Below are 20343 nucleotides of genomic sequence, written 5' to 3'. Positions count from 1 at the left end.
AACCCCTTTGACCCTGGGATGTCTGTTCCTGGCCCTGCCTCTGACTAGCTGGGAGACATTAGATAAGTTGCATATTTGTTTCCCGAAGTGCTAGCCATTTTCCATGCATAAAAAAGATAACGTTATCTGCTGGAAAGAACTCACGCTTTCCCGCCTGGCGGGGAGGGATGGCTGTGTCTCTTTGCCGATAGCTGTGAAGTTCTTTAGGATGCTTGAGCTAATGCTTACTGAAGTCTGTGGAAAGATCCCCATTGACTTCATGAGGTGTGGATCAGGCCCAGGAAGAGCAGAGTCTTATTGCCTGTTTTGAAGCTGTAAGTTGTGCGACCTGTCCTGTTAATGAAGGTCATGTGTTGACAGCACTTCTTCTCTGCAGACTGGCCTGACCCGGCCTACGCCGTTGGAGTGATTGTAGTTTGGATTCAGGGGTGGTATTTTTCCCCACATAAATGTGGTAGTGTTTGCTGCAGGGGGGAGAGGTATGTCTGGCTTCATTATTCCTGCTCTTGGCACAGCAAGATCTCATCAACTTGATGCTTGGTTTTTTTAAGTGTATTTTCTTGACTTTGGCTCCATTATCCCTCCCAGGCAATCTGTGGTTTCCTTAATTGGGATGCTCATGTTGCAGAAGAACTCATTATTGCTCTTTGCCAAAATAATCTGCCCCCTCCTCCCGGACAAGCCTTCTTACTTAAATATTGATACTTGAATTTAAAATAAACTTTCTGTATGACTGAGGGGCGGGGGGCGTCTCACACTCATTGTACACACCAGGGGCTTCTTTTTCCTTCCGGTCCCTCCCATGGGCTCCCTATGTGAACCCTCCCGTCCCCCTCTATTTCAGGGATTTGCTGCAACCCCCGCCCTCATGCCAGGAGCTCTGTGTAAGTCCTGTTTCCCCCTCTGCCACATGTCAAAGTTCACAATTTGTCCCTCCAGGCCAGGGGTTCTGTGTGACCCTCCCATGCCAGGGTCTCCCATTCTCCCTCCCCCATACCTTTTTCTCTCATTCTTCCCACCCTGCATGCTAGGGCTCTATGCTCCCTCATTCCTTCCTTCCCCTCCATGGCAGGGGCTCTCTGTCTCTCTCCCATTCCCCCTCTGCCACATGCTGGGAGATGTGTGTGCCCCCCTTCCCCCTCCCCTCGTTACTGTCCAATGTTTCCCCCGCCCCCATGCCAGGAGCTGTGTGTACCCTCCTCATTGCCTCCTCTGCCAAATGTCCCCTTGCCCCTCTCCTCCCATACTAGGGTCCCATGTTCTCCACCTCCATTAGGGCTTGTGCCCCCTTTCCCTTTCACCAATCTGATTTAATTTTCTTTCTATCTGGGAGGAAAGTCATTCAGGATGTCAGCGTTTTAAAAATGTTTTGGGATCACGGGCTGAGCTGAGATGGGAGTCGAGGGGACAAGCAAATGGCTTCCATCAACCAGTTTTTTTGATCTGTAGACAATTAGGGAGGCCTCTGAAGCTGCTGAGTGTGATAGCCAGATGCAAGGGGCTCAGTATCCCCCACCCCCATTTCCCTCTTTCTGATTTCCTATTCTCCCCAAAATCAATAGAGTTCTGCCCTGTGATACCTTAACATTTCAATCAATTCCAAAATTCTGGGAATATGGCATTGAAAAGTTATCGCGTTACTGGCAGAGAATTGCCATCAAGTCGAATGTAAGACCTCAATTTGCTTGGCCGGTTCTGAAACGTGTAGTGCCATACAGGCGTGTTCTCTGCTCCAGTGAGTTGATGTGACTTATTTCTAGAGCATCATGAAACTTCTTGATGCTTTAAACAAATAAACCCTGTGCCAAGGAGCGTACAGTAAAAAACAAATCTGTTTTTCTGAATTCTGATATCTAGCAAATATGACCGCCACCCTGAAAATTAGCTGCTTCTTTCTTCTAAACTAAAAATGTTTGCAAAGTTTTGTTTATTTTTATGTAGGGGACTTACTTCCTGCTTTTAAGTGAAAACCTCAGTGCAACTTCAGCTGTGTAACTTGTTGGGCACTTTCATAATAAGGTCAGGAAAGGAAGAGTTGTGATAAGAAGAGAGGAGTGATTGAAGAAGTAGTTTTTCAGGAGAGATTTGAAAGAGGGAAGATGGTGGATGAGGTCCCTGAGAGCATCTTGGATGTAGGGGACAGCATGATAAAAGGCACAGAACTGGAGGAATAAGGCAAGAGGATTGAAAGAATGTAGGAAGGGACAGCTTTGTGATTAAGACATAGGACTAAAGACTCTGGAGAGGTGTGTTCTGCTCCAGGACAAGTCACTTTGCCTCTCTTTGCATGCTGGAGATATTGACCAGGGCTTAAATTCAACCCGAGCTGTCCGGAGCAGAGCTTGAGTAAATATTTTCAACCCTCCTGTAGTTCTTATAGCATGTTGGGGGCTCTGGAAGATACTCTAAGAAATTAAGCCCTGATATTGACCTACCCTTCAGGGGTATTGTGAAGATCAATTCATTCTTGTTTGTGCTCAGATACTAACTAAGGTGATGAATGCTCTAGTAACACCTATAAATAATGAATAGACGAGACCAGAGATATAGTTGGGGTGAAACTAGAAAGAAAGGCAGTGAGAAGGGTTTTAGCAATGGGGCCATGAGGAAGAGGTGGATTTTGGTGATATTGACAGAGGAGGCAGAAGAAAGGAGATTCAGTGAGGGACTGGAGAAAAGCCTTAAAGATGACCCCGGGATTTGTCAGAAGGGAGGTTCCGAGCTGGGACAGAGGAAGGAGTCCGAATGCAGCTCTGGCCAGGACAATAGATACTCAGGCAGTCAGCATTCCTGCCCTGCAGACCTGAGTCTGTTGTATGGCATGGCAGTAAAAAGGCGTGGAGATTTTGGTTGATGAGATCGGAATAGAAGCCACAGAATCAAGACAGAAGGACTCCTAGTTCGTTCATTCCTCTTTCCGTGTGTGGCGGTTGCCACCGAGGGTGCCGATTCTGATTCTCTTGTGATAAAAATGTCTGCAAATTGTGTGGCCCAGTGGGCCTGGAAAGCTGCTATTGCGTAACAGAGTTTGAGCACCTCTGTGTTATAGGATGGCTCTGAACTGAGCAATTGTATTGGATAGAAAAGGAGCGATAGACAGACAGACAGTGGTGAAATTCGTGGACCTTGGCCTAGGTCCTGCTATCACCAAGTTAGTGGTTTTGCCATTGACTTCAGCTGGAGCAGGAGCAGGGCCTTGCTCTTGCTCCAGGACTGAGGAGTGGAAGGCTAGGACAGAAAGTGTTAAGACAAGGTCAGAAACCTTTCCAGAGAGCTGGAGTTTGTGCTGCCAGGGCAGTTTGCCTGTTTTTGGAGGCTGGCACAAGTTCTGGCAGGCCATCTACAGAGGAAAGTTTCTGTATCTCAGACCTCACATTCTTCACATTCTTGAACTTCAAGAAATTGGAGAAGCAAGCTCCTAGCCCTGTTGTGGAATCCTCTCTAGCAGAATTTAGAGTGGGATTAACTGTGTTCTTGGGGAGGTAGGGATGAGGGGGGTGTTGTGCCTAGGAATGTGGTCAGAGTCCTTGTGTGGTGCATGTTGCAGTATGTACTAACATCTGCCACAATTCAGTACAGCAGATTTGACATAACTATCTTGAATTTATGTAATGCTTCTCCTCCTAAATGTGATACCAGTGCTCTTTACAAATCCGTCTGATACCCTGGCCCAGTGAAACCACCTCTTGGTTGGAATAAACAAGCAGCCCAGCTTGCCCACACAAGCAAAGCCGTGCGTGGTAGATGTACGTGGCATTGATTTGTCCTGATCCAGAGGGATGCTGTCCATCTGGGATCACTCCAGTGGGAATTGTGGGATAAACCTAGAGCGAGTGCAGCAGAGTGCTTTGTGTTTGAAATGCCTACAAGATCTGCTGTCTTGTAGGTTACCTGAGCTTACGTTCTGCTCCTGGTTATTTTAGAAGCACACAGTTTGCATTACTGGTGGTCTGCTACATTGAAGGCAACTTTTTTTTAAAAGGCAAATTCCTCACTAGGGTCGATGAAATGAAAATACCTGCACTAGATCAGAAGTGATATCTCCCCTTGAAGTCAATAGAGTTTAATTCTCAGGAGGACCATGCTTATCCGTAAAATTTGCCTCCGTGTCAGTAACTGCTGCGTAAAGTACTTGGTTCACCCCTTACGTATGTTTCTCCTTGTGTTTTGTATTTTAGGTAAGTGCACAGCTGTTTTTGTATTTTAGATTTATTTAGGACCTTGTCTGTGGCTTTATACCTGGGGAAGGTAAGGATAAGGTCTATTTCTTATTAGGGGAATGTGCTCCTACTATAATTACATAATGACTTTAATTTCCAGGGTAGTTAATGGCCTCTGGGATTGCTTAGCCATGTCTTGGCCCATTCACTCCTCCAACCTGATCTCTTAAGTCCCAGGAAGTGCCATGCACCTTGGTCATTACTGCTTAGTCAGGAAGTTATGTATTGAAGATATTAGATCAGGAAATTGGGAGGCAAGGGCTCCTGGATTCTATTTTCAGCTCTGCCACTGACTGACTGACTCTGGGTAAGCTGCTTTGCTTCTCTGTGCCTCAGTTTCCTCTTCTGTGAAATGCTGGTGACAGTACTGTGCTACCTTGCACGGGCGATGTTGCCTGGTGTTTGTGATGTTCTTAGAGAGCCCCCGACTGGAAGGCATGTTAGAAGTGCACTGAAGTAAGAATAATTGGTGAGGTGTGGACTGCAATCCTTGTATGTGCACAACTACCATTGAAATCCATGGGCGTTATGACTAAGGACTGCTCTGTATTTATACTGCATGCGATGTGTTCTTACATAATCGTAGATCAGTTTATGTGTGGAAAGGGAGGGAGTTTTTGTTCTTTTTTTAAGAACGCCTTGCTGACAACCAACCATCCTTCCAGGAGCAGAGAGATCTCAGCCTTGGGTTCAAGATAATGTTTACCTCCTCCTTCTTTTGTTTCCTACAGCATCTGCGAACAGCCAGCGGTTTGAAGAGGCACACTTCACCTTTGCGCTAACACCTCAGCAAGTTCAACAGATTCTCACCTCTCGGTAAGCAAATGACTGGCGGTTCAGGATCTGTCTGCCCAATGTGTGCTGCATATGGCATTTATGCAGGCTTTTCACTTGGCCTCCAATAGTACCGCTGGGTCAGAGGAGGGGAGTGAGGAGGAAAAATTTGGCAAGCGGTTTGGTGGCTGAGACTAACAAAGACAAGGAGGTCAGGTGACCTGGGAAAGGGAGCTTGTGCCCATGAGCACTTTCACTGCAATAACTGGGAATAAAATCCTGGGCCAGATCCTCAGCTGGTGTAAATTGCGTCGCTGCCTTGTCCTCAAGGGTGCTGTCCCACTTTCAGAAGCTGAAGAGCTGACTCCAAGTCTGTATAATGGGATTGACTTTGTGTACAAATCAGAGTTAATGTAGCAACCGGATAAAAACACATAAAACTGGCCTCAGGATCATGTTTGCATTGCTGGTACTCTAGCTGGCTTGCTTTATCCCTTTTAGCACATGAAACATCTCTGCACTAGCAGGGGAATGGATTGGATGATCGAATAAATCTCTTCCTCTTCTTTCTCCACCGTGTGTCTGTTCTCTCTCTTTCATTCAGCAATATTTTGCTGTACGCCCCAGTTTGGGGATTTGGCTGCTAGCGAGAACAGTGACCAAAAGCAGAAAGTAACATGGGCACTTATTTTATTAGTACTAAAAGATGTATTATTATATCATGGTTAATGAGACGTTTATAATGATGTAACTATCATTTTGCCTAATAAGCAATGCCAGCCTTTAAGAGATGTTTTCTGTTGCAGAGATATCTTACCAGGTGCCAAATGTGACTACACTGTACAGGTACAATTAAGGTAAGAGGTAGAACATTTGTATGTCATCTTGATCTGAAAAGTGAATGACCAAATCCCTTTTCTTTGAGCCGCTGTTTTGGCTGTAACATCATAATTTTGGGGAATCAGGCCTTAGCATTCAGTTATTTGGATTTGCATATCTAAAAGCTCGGAGAATTCTGAAACTTTAGGTGCTGTATTGAGACGAAGATCTTTAGATCAGGGTGGCTCATCCTGAGAAGAGGCAGCCAGGGTCAGACACTAAACCAAGCAGAGTCATTGTGAGAATCTAGGAGACTGAGTGCATGTTCTCTCTGCTCTTCCTCCTTAATGTTCCATGCTGCAGCCGACTGGCAAAATCGTCATGGATTGCCATGGGAGTTCTGCCTGGTGGCAATCCAGTCCTGCTCTTTTAACCAGCTTTTATGTTTCTATAGACCTGATCTGCTCCTTTTTTCTTCTTTCCTTTTTTTAAACACTTTTTAAAAGGTTTTTTCTTTTTACAGGATCATTATTAAAAGTGCAGCAGGAAGCAAAACTCATAGCTTACTTTTAAACTTGCAATATTCTGTTCATAACTCCTCCATACTGTTTCTAAACTATCTTGCATTTTCGTAAAGTGCCTGTTGTTTTAAATATCCCAAGGAGCTTCACAAGCGATACTTGGGAAATTGCGGCAGCCGGCTGTGGGGTGCTGACCCTTCAGTAACAAGCTAGTGATCTACGTCCCTCCGATTAGAGGCTTTCTAACCTCTTCCTTCTTGCTCTGCTCCATTCTTGTTCATAAACAGCACTGTGACACATACGGGCCTCTTTCTTTCTGACATGAGTTAGGGAGAAAGACTCTCTTATAAATTTCACCTGTGTGACTGAGACAAGCTTTGTATATTGATGGGTAGAAACCTCACCTGTACTTAACCCACCAGAGATGGATTATAATGTATCTATCTATCTATTTTGGCCTACCAGTCTTAACCAGCACCCGTCTTCATATTTTGTAAGGGTACAGTATCTTCCATGAGCGTCGAGAAAGAAGCCTTTGTACAACCTCTGTGGTGTTTGAATGCTTCTCATTTGCTGCAGAGAGAACTATTGCCTGTAGCTGGCAAACTTTAATGTTGGAGTTAGAAATGAGAATTGTATCATAGGAGCCCCATCTGGGCCCAACTTTCTCAGAGATGCCTCACCTTGAAAACTTCCCATGCCTCAGTACAAGAGAGAGAAGTCTAACCCCTATTTTATCCTTCTCTTTGTCTGGGCTGCAGAGACTGCAGTGGGAGAGGTTAGAAAACAACAGGCACAGATTCTGACATGGTAGTGGCAAGGATCTGCTTCGGTGGGACACGCCAGGGCTTGTCCTAACAAAAAGCAGACCAGTGTCGTATTTGACTCAAGACTGTGTGGCAAGGCTCTGGTTTCAGTGTGGGATGTGGTCTCTCTTTGGCAGTGCAGCCTAATTTGAAACAAAATAAAATGCATGATCATCTGATTAAATGGGATTAGAATTTGTATGCGATCCCATTCTGGGTTTCTCTCACTGACATCTTTACGTCTGTTGAAGGCAATTGTAAGATATTAAGTGGTGGTGGATGAGCATTGAAAAAATATAAGGGCTGGCCTATGCTGGGAATTTACATCAGCATAGCTATGTCTCCTGGGGGTTTGAAAAATACGCACCCCTGAGAGCAGGGGGTTGGACTAGATGACCTTCTGAGGTCCCGTCCAACCCTGATATTCTATGATTATGCCGATGTAACCTCCAGTGTAGACATTGCTAGGTCGATGGAAGAATTCTTTGTCAGTCTAGCTACCTCCTCTCCAGAAGGTGGATTACCCACACTGATAGGAGAACCCCTTCCATTGGCATAGGTAGCATCTACACTGCAGCACTCCAGTGATGCAATTGCAGTGGTTTAAGTGTAGACACACCCTAAGTAATAATTAATCTCTCCTTCTGCTGCAAGATTTACATTCAGAGAAATATAATTCCATTTTAGTCCTCAAATGGTTGTAAGTTATTTTTAAATTACTTTAAATTCTGTTTCAGAGTAGCAGTAGTGTTAGTCTGTATCAGCAAAGCTTATGCTCAAATAAATGTGTTAGTCTCTAAGGTGCCACAAGTACTCCTGTCCTTTTTTTTTTAAATTCTGTAGCTCCTTTCACCTGGAAGCGCCGAGTAATTTATAGATGCTGCACCACTGAAGAGCGCTCCTCTCTGGGATGGAGGGCAGCAACCATATGGCACCAAGCATGCTTCATAACAGCTCGTTGTGTGGGAATTTTAACTGTGAGAACAAGGCAAATTCAACTTTCGCTCTTACTAAAGTAGCAGACAGGGCATCCATTTTTAAGGCCTCATCCAAAATAGCCCCCCTACACAGGAAACTGAATGGAGCTCAGTTTATCTGCCGTGGAAAGCTGACAGGCTTAAGACAACATGCCTTGACTTTGAACTTGTGGTTCTGGGGAGTTTTGCTTTTTCAGACCAGATCACTGATTGCTCCCGCCTGGAACATGCGTGGTGCACGTTAATAATTGGTTTTAGTTGCTGTCATCTATGGAACTTGCATTTGGAACCAATAGATTTTCTGTGTGGAGTGTGTAGAAAATATTTGTTGCATGTGTGATATTTTTGTGTACTCATGTACAGTTGATATTGGCTTGAAAAATATTCTCTCTCTAAAGAAAAGATTTTGCTGCCATTTTGTGTAAATATCACCGCTCATTTGCCAGTTTCTCCCTCCCGCTTCTTAGGTTTTGCCTGTGTGAAACCAGCTGTCCCCAAGAAGATTATTTCCCTCCTAATTTATTTGTCAAGGTCAATGGAAAACTCTGCCCTCTGCCTGTGAGTAAACCTTGTTCCTTGCTTATATGGGAGAGGCGGGGCCAAATTCTGCCCTCAATTCTGCAACCACAAGTCCCACTAAGCTTTGTGGGAGCTATGCGTATATATCAGAGATTCAAAGTTGGCTCTAAGAACTGAATGGTGCCATTAGGATGTCATACTGATCTTGTTACATGCTTGTGAACTGGTTTAGAAGGAATAACTTACCCAAACTTTGGTCTGTTCCTCTCATTGAACACTAAGCTACTTGGTTATAACTTGTACTGTGAAGGCAGATGTGCCAGAATAGCATAAGAGAAGCTGATCCTGCAGTAATTCAACCTGGCCCAAAATGAGAATTAAAAAATTCTCACGTGAGAACCTGTACTGCTTGTGAGATTTCTGGCCGAGTTCAATAGATCCAAGTGGGGATGATAAGCACTGGGGCCAGGATTTTCAGAGGGGGAGGGTGGTTCGTTGTTTAAGCTCCCATCTTTAGATGCCTTGAATGGGTCAGATTTTCAGAAAGCCCACAACCACTTGCTTTCTGAAAATCAGGCTCTGTTAAAGAGTTTCAGGTTTGTCCCATGAAACCTTTGGATGTTCCTCTGAACTGAGCCTTTCTGAGGTTAGTCTGTCAGCACCTTAATATCCCAGTTTGTTGACCTCCATTAATATTACAGCTTGGAAGTGGCCTCTTCATAATTAAGGTTGAGTCCTTATAAAGCTTTATTTTAGTACCATTATTATTCTGGGCTTGGAAAACTCCTTTGGCCTGGAAGTTGCGAGATTCCCCCTGCTGCAGTGCTGAAGATCCAGTGTTCAAAGCCCTCTTGATGATGCAGAATAGGGGAATTCCGGTAACGAAATTTGGTTTTATTTTTTTCCTCTTTTTGGAAAAACAAAAAAAACAAAAAACCCAAAAGCTAGGAAATTACATGCAAAAAGCTCCCTTAAAAGAAGATTATTTCGGTTTCAAAACCAAGCATTTGAAAGGAATGAAATGCTGCCTTTACAGTCACCTGTGAAACCTCAGTTATGTCCTGTGTGTGATTGTATTACGATAGTTATTGCTTATTGACTTACTCCCCCTCCCCCCGGACTCCTGCCTCATTCAGTGTACAGAATAGACACACAGTTGTGGCAGTATTAAGGTTATGAGGGCAACCATAACTCTGGCATTTTCTAACCTTTGAGTGCTTGACTTTGTAACTAAATGACATTCTTTTAATGAAGCGTTTTGTATGCAATAGAGAATAGAAGGTCTCTGACCTGAACAGCGTAGAATCTGAACAAGGCATGATACTCTCACTCACATAAAGGGTCTGTAGCAGCTTTAATGTATCCTTGATGACTAAGCTGGAATGGGAAGCAGTGAATTTTCACTAATTTGCATTATATTGTGGTCCATTTTCTCAAACAGTGCTGAAGGTTTTACTTGTATCTCTGTAGGGCTGTGCTCCCAAGCCCAAGAATGTCTTGGTGGTGAGAGGGAGACATGGGAAGAGCAACTGTTTAAGGCTTTTTACAGTTAAATAGTTACTGGGACAAGTAACCCAGGTATCTTCCTGACGTAGACATTGACAGGGAAACATTGCTCCAGTCGTTTTGAAGACCCTACCTCTTTAATCTTACAGCATGGGTATAATGTGTGTAGTCTGAATTGCACCTTCAGCTTCCTATGCTGAGACAAGAAACACCTCTTTTTTGTCCAAAATAAATAACCTTGCAGAAAACCTGCAAGAATGCTGCAGCCAGAACTGTTTGCTTAAAAGAAAACACTTTGTGCACGTCAGTATTGGAGGAGGGCTTGGAGTTGGTTGTGAAATTAAAACGGACCATAGACTATGAAACTGGCTCCAATTCCATGTTGTATTAGGTGCTGTTAAAATTCCATTGTGTTGCCTCCGGGGTTCTGATTGTTCAGCTGTTGTGCTGGTGGGGAGGGGGATCTCAGGATAAAGCCAGCTATAAAAGAGTAGGGTTTGCAGTGCGTCATACAGGGCATTTACCCTATAAGGAAACTTGGTTGATCTCAAGTAGCTTCCTTGCCTTTGCAGGGCTATCTGCCGCCCACTAAAAATGGTGTGGAGCCAAAGCGACCAAGCCGTCCCATCAACATCACTCCTTTGGTGCGGCTTTCAGCAACTGTTCCCAATACGATCATCGTGAATTGGTCCTCCGAGTTCGGCAGGGTACGTGGCGTGAAGCACAGCAGGTGCTAAGCCTTTTTAAGCCAAAGGGTTTCTCCCGGGCAAGTAGAACCTGTCGTCTCCTAGGTCTTCATAATTGTCATTGTGCTGCACACCGTAGCAATTCAGAACTGCATGGTGCCTGCAGGGAGAGAAGGCTGGACCTCCTGCCCTGAAAGCATGGACTCCTACTACTTGAGCTAAGAGAGAATCTCCATTAGCTATTAACAGCAGAAGGCTTGTGACACACAGATCAGCCACTCTGATTACATCCAATAGAGGGTAGTAGTGTGGCACTATGATAAATGTGGGAATTTTGGTAGTATATATATTATCCCTGTGCATGCCTCAGTTTCCTTCTGGTCTTTGCATTGCTGTACACCGAGTGTAATGGGAGGGGATGAGCAGCCTGACTGGAGACCAGAGTCATTGACAAACTGAACAAAGTCTACACATGTGAACAAAGGATCCTTGGAGACAATGCAAACCCCAATGGCCAGGACAGTCGCATCTCGTACCCAACAGCCGAGAAGAAGGAGATTTCCCACTACCTCTCCGCAGGGAAGCAGAGCAAAGGCCCCAAGCTGGGGAACAAAGTGGAAAGGTGTCAGGTGGCTGGGGTAAGAGCAGAGATAGATTTCTGACCTGGGACTTCACTAGAAGGTTCAGCTAGGTTGATCTAATTTTTAAGTGTCGACCAGGCCTGAGAGAGTGAGTCAGGATGGATTCTACAGGAGCTTGGCTGGGTGAAGTCCTGGCATTGGCCAGTCTGAACGTTTGCTTCTCTGCTAACCTCAGGAGTTTCTGATTCTGTAGGCCAGGTGACTAATAAACTGTTATCTTGTTTTGAAAAGGCTCCCTGGTGTCACTGCAATAACTTCCTGAGAGCATGGCACCCTAAGGGGTCGCGCAAGTCTCCCACGGGAGTCTGGCTTGGCTGGGCTGGCTGCAGGGAGCCTCAGAGAGACACAGGGAGTGCTGGCACCCAAAGGCCCAGTTTTGGAGTCACGGAAGCCATAGGCCTGCCCCTGTAGAACTATGGATCCTTGGGGGCTGGCACGCTAAAGGGGTCACACACAAGAGACTGGTTACAGGCTGGGGCACAGGCCAGACACTCAATCCACGACAGCGGGTGGGAGAAGGGCAGATTCTGGATGCCAATGAGAGTATTTTGCAATAAGTGACGTGCAGCAGTAAAAACAAGGTTAGTCAAAGAAAACAGCAGAAAATCGCGTATAACCACCTCCCTAGGAGGAACATCACAAATCTGTGCGGGGAGAGAGAGGTGAGCATTGGGAAGTTAAACAATTGTGGAGCTGGGCAGGATGAAGAGGCCAGGAGCAGAGGTCCAGGCCGAGGCAGGATTCTGAGGGAGTCTGAGGATGGCAGAGGCAGTAGCCACAGTTTCTGCAGCAGCAGTTGGACATCTGCAGGGCTCAGTTCCCCAGCTCTGGAGTTGGAGTGGCAGAAGCTGGAGCTGGAAGCAAAAAGGCTCCGGATGGAGGAACCGAGGCTGGAGTTTGAGATCCCTGCAGGGGGCATAGGTGCTAAATTATTGGTCCCATTCCAGAGAGTGGGGGAAGATGTCTACCTCCTCACCTTTGTGAACGTTTGTGAGTTGAACCAAATTCCCCCTGCAGACTGGCTGCGTAGTGTCACTCCCTTATTGGGTTCCCAAACTACTGAGGCACATAGCCAAGTGGACTGGGCTGATGCTGGGAACTATGACCCATTTGAGAGCCTTCTTGCATGTTTGACTTAACACCTGAGTCCTACAAGAAAAGGTTTCGGGGTGTGCAAAAGAACAAGGGGGTGATGTACATGGAGGTTGGCACCTTGCTAGGCAGTTGTTCCCACAGGGGGGTAAAGGGGCTGGTGTCCCCACTCTGGAATCTTTGTAGGAGGAGTTTAGCGCAATAGTATGATATGTCCCCTGGAGCGTGTGTGTGGTTAGTGGATTGAACACCTAGAATTCACGTAGTGCAGGTGAGTTGGCAAATCAAGTTGTAGACAGTAGGCCCAGCTACCAAAGGGGAATGGCTGAAAGCATTGGTCCCCTTGTGGAGGCTCCCCAAAAGTTGAATTTGGATAACTCCAGAGGGGCTGGGGGGAGGGACAGCTGATCTCAGTAGACCCCTGCTGAGGAATCCCAAAGATCTGAGGTGCAAGTCCTGGAAAGGAGCCAGGCCTCCCCCTGCAGGGCTAGTGTGGGAGCGCAGAAGAATTTTTTGTGGGGGCCTGTATAGACATTAAGGAAGGTGTTACACAGGTACAAAGTGTCACTAGTAGTTGTTAAAAATCCCTTTTTACAGCATTGTACAGTTACTCCAGGCTTTGCAAACAGAGACGAGCCCTCTTCCCTAGCAGTTTGCTTTGCAGGCTACAAGGCCTAACCTCAGTCTTTCTGTCATTAGAACTACTCTCTGTCAGTTTACCTGGTGAAACAGCTGACTTCAGTCACACTGCTACAGAAGCTGAGAGCCAAGGGCATTCGGAACCCAGACCACTCCCGGGCCCTAAGTGAGTAGCTGCTGCTTTACATTTTTTAACAGCTTGTTACATGATCTCTAGCTGAATAGATCTGAATCCACAGCAAACAAGGCAAGCCCAAATTCCCATACGCCCTCTTGCAAACACACATACACATAAGATTATACATGCAACCAGTCCCATTTTTATGAAAAGCGTGAACTGCCATTGAAAACAAAGATACCTGAGTTGAGGGAAGGGGGTTATACGGCATGGCTGCTGGTAATATCATGGGACGAGCTCCAGGTAAAAATTCACAACGCTGCCCTCCTCCTTTCAAGCTCTCCTTAAAACCCCTCTGTGCTGTGATGTCTGTCCAACATTAGGCAGCTGGTGGTTGTGCTTGCTGCTTAGCGCACTAATCGTGGGCTGGCGTGTTCCCTTTGTCTGTCGTTTTCACTGGTTGTTTCCTTTTAAAGGTAGGTTGTAAGATCTTTTTTGTTATGTGCCCAAGGGAGCCCTGATTGGGGCCTCTAGGATCTAGTATAATAGAAATAATGTGTTTGCTACCATAAACACTTCCTAGATAGCTAACTTCATGCTATACGATATATAATCTGAAAAAATCACCAACACTTTTCATAGACCTGAGAAACTTTTTTCTTTTCAGTCAAAGAAAAATTAACAGCTGATCCCGACAGCGAGATAGCGACAACGAGCTTACGGGTTTCTCTCATGTGTCCGGTGGGTTCTATACGAGTTCTCTATGCTTCAACATCTACTTGGTGTTTGCTTAAAAATGTCATGCGGGATGCTGCTCTTCCGGTTTTATAAAAGGTTCTCCTCCTTGGGAGTCTTATTAAACCAGCCCCTTTTCCCCATGCGTAAAAGTTGGCTGGAAATGCTGATCCAAATTTCTCAACATATACACTCATATGTATATAATATTTTCTGGGCATAGCCTAAACTGTGTGATACTGACTAAGGCTGTGTAAAGTATTCCACTTTTCACCAGTTAGGATGTGTGTGTGGGGTGGGAGATCCAAGGAAGTTGAACTTTCCCATCCATGGTGAAGCCTTAGTTGATGCTATATCACATACCCCTCCTGGCAGAAGTTGGGCTCTCTGGGCACGTTCAATGAAAGGGCCAAAATAGGAAAAAATGGAACTTGTTGGTTTCTCCTGGTGCCCCGTGGAAGCGCTTTGAATCAAACCGTGTTAATTTCTCCTTTCTCTGTCTTCCAGCTGGGTAAGATGAGGCTAATAGTGCCCTGCCGAGCCATTACCTGCACCCACCTCCAGTGCTTTGACGCGGCGCTCTACCTTCAGATGAACGAGAAGAAACCTACGTGGACCTGTCCTGTGTGTGATAAGAAAGCCCCCTATGACAGCCTGATCATTGATGGGTAAGCTGAGTAGGTTCCTGGGTCAGAGACCAGCCTGGAAACTCTTTTTAGGCTAAGTCCTTAATGTTGCTATGTACAGACAGTCCCTACCTTGAACAACTTAATCCAACACTCCCACTCACTCCACATAGACCAGCCTGACTCCTGGTCAGTACTGGCCTGAGCTGGATTTGAACCCAGGACTTCGAAATATAATTCTCTATATTTCATTTACCAGTCCCCTGAGCCCATCATGTTTGTACCATGAGCCTCCCTCATGTCTGTACTGTCAGCCCCCAAGTGTTCAGGGCCAGGCAGGTTCCCTCAGAGGTGCAGGTCTTTTCGTGGATGGCTTTTTTCAGCATATGCTTTTGCTCAACTGCATGACAGGTTGTTCATGGAAATCCTCAACTCGTGCACAGACTGTGATGAGATCCAGTTCATGGAAGATGGCTCCTGGTGTCCCATGAAGCCCAAGAAAGAAAACCAGGAGGTGTGCCCGACATCTACGTACAATGGGATTGAGGGTACGGGAGCTATGGACACCATCTCTTTAAAAATGTCTTGCTTTTCCGTAGGACCTTTCTCTGGAAGGGTCCCAAAGCATTGCAGATACTTGAAATACGATCCATATGTGCGGGTCACTGCACCACTGAAGTGCAGCCAAGAAACACGGCCGGTGTTTAACAATGCACAGCAATGCTACATAACCGCTCACAATGGGGAAGGAGGAAGAATCCCATGTCCAGTTGAAACTGCAGAGGGTAATTCTAGGTAGGCCGAAAGCAAGTACTAGAGCTGAAATTTAGTTAATACCCTGTCCGTTATAAGAAGGGATGACGCTTTTATTATGGGGCTTAACGTTATTTGAGATCCTCGGACGGAAGATGCTATAGAAGTGCAAAGCTTCTTTGTGGGGCAATGCTTTGCCTTCAGCTACCTTGGCCAACTGCAGCTTCTTGCTTCCCCTCTCTCTGCAGCCAGCTCCCTTTACGCTGTGGGCTCTGACGGAAAGCACTCCTTGGAGAGCAAAAAGAAAGTGGAGGTCATCGACCTCACGCTGGACAGCTCATCAGATGAAGAGGAGCCTCCTATCAAGAAACAGTGCCCTGTCTCCACGGTGGCTATCCCGTCGGCAGTAGGGCCCAAGGGGTAGGACACGTCTTATAAACCCTGTCTGGGTTTTCCTCTTTCCTGCAGGTTGCACAGTAACAAGGAGAGGCAGCTTGTCCCATTCATAGAAAATGTATTGGACCAGGCCGGTGGTCTCAGTAGTCCTGTGTCCTGTCTCTGGAAGTCTATACAGGATGCTTGGGGAAAGCACACTCTCCGCCCTCGCAGTAATACAAATTGCCAGTTGTATTGATACCATAGTGTAAGGGAGTGGGAGGCACATCTCAGCTTGACCCTGGGCCATGATCAGAGCATTCCCTGAAGCATGGGGATTGATAGCCTGTGTCACTTTCTTGGATGCTGTTTTCATTCATGTGTCTCATTCTTTTTTTAATTCACAAAGACATCTCACTAACTTGGTGTAGCCCTCATTTGTATTTGACTTTCACGATGCCTTCATGTTGAACTGGTGCCCACTCGGGTGTAGCAGAGTGTTTGGGGAGTTGTACTGATTTCAGAGGCCTGGAATACGTAGTATGGGCATGACAACTTGGGTGGTTTATTTGCTGATTTGACTAACGGACAAACATGCAGGACTTTCTATCAGCTTTTGTGCCTATAATTTCTGTGTAGAGCAGGACAGACTCTGCTTTTCCCTTGTCTGTTTTCAAATGTCAGACACGATTTAAGAGAGAAATAATTAGGGCATTGTCCTCTCTCCGTGGCACATGTGTTGTGCCCCCTCCTTGGTCAGTCCTTTGTGCCCCTGGGAGGGGTGTGTGCCCCACACTTTGGGAAACACTGTCTGATGGGATTGTGGCTTATATTGCTTCTTCAACAGCAGGAGGATCAGCCCCTGTATGATGAAGAGGCCCTTGTGTCTGTCACTTAGACCATGTCTACAGTGGTATAAAAAAAAATATAATTTCCCACAGCAGAGAGTCTCAGAGCTCGGGTCAACCGACCGCGGATGGTGTTATGGGGCTACAAATAGCAGTGTGGCCGATCCCGCTTGGGCTGGAGCCCGGGCTCTGAGACCTACTCCCCACCCCCACCCCTTGCTGGGTGACCGAGCCTGGGCCCCACCTGTGCAGGAACATCTACACTGCTGTATTTGACCTGATAGCACGAACCCCGCAAGTCTGAGTCAGTTGACCCAGGCTCTTAAGACTTGCAGCTGTGGTGGTGGGAGGGATGATGATGATTATTTTTGCAGTGTAGACGTACCTGTAGTCTCTCTAGCCCAGATTTACAAAGGTATTGAAATAAGTGGAAGATCCTTTGCAGATCTGGGACTCAGTTTCTCCATCATTAAAACAAGGAGGATGATACTGACCGATGAGATGGACTGGTAACAAGCGATGGATAAGAGCAGGGTGGTGGGATCCTCCTCTGTACAGTGGGGATAAATCACTCTTCCCTACCTCACAGGGGAGTTGGAAGGACAAACACTAAAGGTTGTGAGGTGCTCAGGTACTGCCGTAACGGGGACTACATAAGTACTTACCTTAGATCCAAGTCAGATTTTTTTTTTTTAGTGATTTTTATTTTAGCCATGTATCTTTAAACAGGTGACCTCATGTTCTTTCTCTTGGTAGTAGTAATATTTGGCTTTTTTATAGCACTTTCCATCTATAGACTTCAGAGCATGCTTTCCACTAGAGGTCGGTAGCTTTATCCCCATTTTACAGATGGGGAAACAGAGGCACACATTGGGGAAGTGATTTGCCCAAGGTCACCCAGCAGGCCAGAGACAGAGCCAAGTATAGAACCCTGATCTCCTGAGTCCCGGTCCGGTGCTCTGCCCACTGCATGACACTGGCTCCCCTCCATGCACAAGCTGCAGGCATGGGTAGGACAGCTGATAACGATTCTGGGAACATGCCGTGAACTTGATGGAGGCACCGCACAAGAGTGCGGCCAGTCACTGATCAGCTCTGACACCTGAAGCTGACGTCTAATGGGGCTGGGCATTCAGGACCGATGGTGACACTGCGACTGCCTCATTTCCCATGGTGGAGTGGGGCCTGCTGTTTGTTGTCCAGTATTGTCTCTCAGGGTTTCTTCTGGTGCGTCACTGTCCCTGACTTAAAGGGCAGGCTGCTGGTGTGTTTCACACCTGGAGTTATGGTTGCTTTGCTCTGCCTTACTGGGTTCCTGTTCCATTTCAGGGTGTTAAATGTTGATCACCAGCCATCCTCTGTGCTTCGAAGTCCTCCCATGGCAGCTATCGGCAGCGACTATCTCTCCAGCCTCCCAATCCCTGAATACCATCCTTCCTACCAGGTGCCATCAGAGATTCAAGGTAAGGAGAGCAGCACTTTCCAAATCATCTAGTCGGGCAACTGTACCAGTTTACCAGACCAAGACTTCAGCTGTAGCAACCAGTGCCTGTGGCCTTCCAGTCGGTTATGTACGATCTAACCCACAAAGGCACTTTGGCCCAGCCTTGCAAGGCTCGGAGCAGATCAGAGCACATATAGTTGAATTGCAGAGTTCTCTTAGCCAGGAAGCAGGAGCCTGAAGTACCAGCCCTGGTGTGAGATTTCTGCAGACCTGCAGGTGAGCTCCTTAGTGAGGCAGAATAAATTGGAAGCTGATTATTAGTAACAGAGGATGGAGGAGATCTAGCCATTAGCCAGCCTAGTGGCTAATGCTTTTCATGACTTCCATTCCTGGTCTTGCTCCTGTGGCTGCCACAAGGGGAAATGGAGGCAGCTAGCTTCACCCTGGAAGAGTGGAGAGATTTGTGTCATTCAGTTGCAACCTCCTCAGGCCTGATCTAAGATTGCAAGGCAATAGTTCACTGCTCTAGAAAACAGTTTCCTGTCATCTGGGTCTCTCCAAGTGCTTCACAGAAATCACTTGCCATGCCCCACTGAAAGAGACCTTAAAATTCCAACTTTACAGATGGGGACAGAGAGAGGGAGGAAGTGACTTGCCCTGAGGTCACACAGGCAAATCAGTGGCAGAGACCGGACGAGCAGTGTTCTAATTTCCAGCCCCACACATAGACCACTGAGCATGCTCCCTCCTCCTCCTTGGCTGGTGGAATACTTGCACGGTAACAGGCTGATGGCCTGTTAGGAAGCTTTGATAAACTGGCTGGTTCCTAGCTGTGTGGCATCAGTGCACAGGGCATAGGTGTCCATTTCGGGTTGTACAAAAAGTTTCATTTCATTCTGCTGGAATCAGAGGAGGGCCAGAACCCATGTCTCTTCCCTCCTGGATGAGGCCCTACTCCGGCCTAGAGAGTCGCTCGCTCTCTTTGGCCCAATGAATATTTAACAGTTTATGCAAAGTGGAACAGTTGCAACAGAAAAGACTGAGCACATCCCACCCCAGAGTAGTCTATAGCATAGGGGGTGGGGTGTTCACCAGGGAGGGGGTCAATCTGAGCTCAGATCCCTGCTCCAGAGTCATGGTTCCGTCTCCCCCATCCCAGGCAACGGTTTCGGGTAGACCGAAACTACATTTTTTGGCAACAAAAAACCCCTCTTCGCCCAGCTCCAGCCCTGAGCTTTGTGACCCGAAGGACCTAGGGTGCATTTTGCAAGAAAAATGTCAATGCTGGCATCTGGGCCATTCCGCATTGGAACGTTGCCTCCCTAAATTCCACCTGTGGCTTCCTTTACTAAATACACTTTGCACTCCCCCATCGTCAGCTGCTCGGTAGCGTTGCTGAGCGCGGTTAAATAGCTGCTGCGTTCCACCCCTGAGATGGCTGCACTTCAGCGGTGTATGATGTTAAGGATTCTTATTTAAAGTGAATCCTATAGATAGATGGCAAATGTGCTAGTAAATTTTGCCCAGTGATAATGGGACACGCACCTACTTTAAGGTTCCCTAACGCTGCCAGACCAGTACACATGAGAATCTGGCCCCTGATGTATTTCAACACCAAGGCTGCATGATCAGGTACAGAGGGCTTTGTAGCCCACTGGGAGTGTGCACCACAGCTCCCCCCTTTGCCAATCTAGAGAGGATCCTCGGTGTGACAACTGCAGCTACACAGCCTTGGCTTGTTAGCTCTAGCTGTAGCAGCTTATGCTTTTCGCTCTGAAAGTTCCCACTGCTCTTCCCGGTGTTGGCCATAAAGGCAGCCACGTAGTCCGTTACTGACCTGAGCAGTGAGGTGGATTGGCTGTAACAGTCTCTAAAGAAGTAATTAGATCCCATCTCGTTAGTTGACGCTTAAAATCTAGCACAAATTGGCTCCCTCCCCGTCTCCCATAAATTTATTTACCATTAAGTTATTTTTCCCCTTTTATTTTTCTAGGTCTGGATTTGTTTACCTTCCTTCAAAGTGAAAATCAGGTAAGGTTGTTTGGGGGGCTCTCTCTCTCTCTCTCTCTCTCTTCCTCCCTCCCTCCCTGGCAAATCTATAGGCCAGTAACCCTGTCCTTTTCCTCTCAGCCAATCCTCCTCCTCCTCCACTGTAGCAGTCTGGGCCTGATATGCGCAGCGTTCACATGGCCAAGCACAGCCACATGCCTTCAGGTTCCATTGCTGTTGCCTGGAATGCTCCAT

The 20343-nt window shown here is 46.6% G+C and overlaps 1 protein-coding gene across 5 annotated transcripts in view; it reads left to right on the top strand.

Annotated features, from left to right (window-relative positions):
• PIAS3 (protein inhibitor of activated STAT 3) overlaps nucleotides 1–20343 on the top strand; it is a 40890-nt gene that overhangs the window by 16169 nt on the left and 4378 nt on the right. For all 5 annotated transcript variants that reach the window (XM_050930670.1, XM_050930667.1, XM_050930668.1 and 2 more), the window contains 11 exons: nucleotides 4952–5036; nucleotides 5801–5851; nucleotides 8585–8675; nucleotides 10715–10849; nucleotides 13261–13366; nucleotides 13986–14059; nucleotides 14561–14721; nucleotides 15091–15227; nucleotides 15681–15852; nucleotides 17985–18118; nucleotides 20093–20130. In XM_050930670.1, coding sequence (XP_050786627.1) covers nucleotides 4952–5036; nucleotides 5801–5851; nucleotides 8585–8675; nucleotides 10715–10849; nucleotides 13261–13366; nucleotides 13986–14059; nucleotides 14561–14721; nucleotides 15091–15227; nucleotides 15681–15852; nucleotides 17985–18118; nucleotides 20093–20130 — 1184 coding nt within the window. The remainder of the gene's footprint in view (nucleotides 1–4951; nucleotides 5037–5800; nucleotides 5852–8584; nucleotides 8676–10714; nucleotides 10850–13260; nucleotides 13367–13985; nucleotides 14060–14560; nucleotides 14722–15090; nucleotides 15228–15680; nucleotides 15853–17984; nucleotides 18119–20092; nucleotides 20131–20343) is intronic.

Source organism: Gopherus flavomarginatus, chromosome 20 (genome assembly GCF_025201925.1).
Source record: "Gopherus flavomarginatus isolate rGopFla2 chromosome 20, rGopFla2.mat.asm, whole genome shotgun sequence".
Classification (NCBI taxonomy): Eukaryota; Metazoa; Chordata; order Testudines; family Testudinidae; genus Gopherus; species Gopherus flavomarginatus.
Note: the sequence above shows the minus strand (reverse complement) of the source record. Positions and strands in the feature narration are given on the sequence as shown.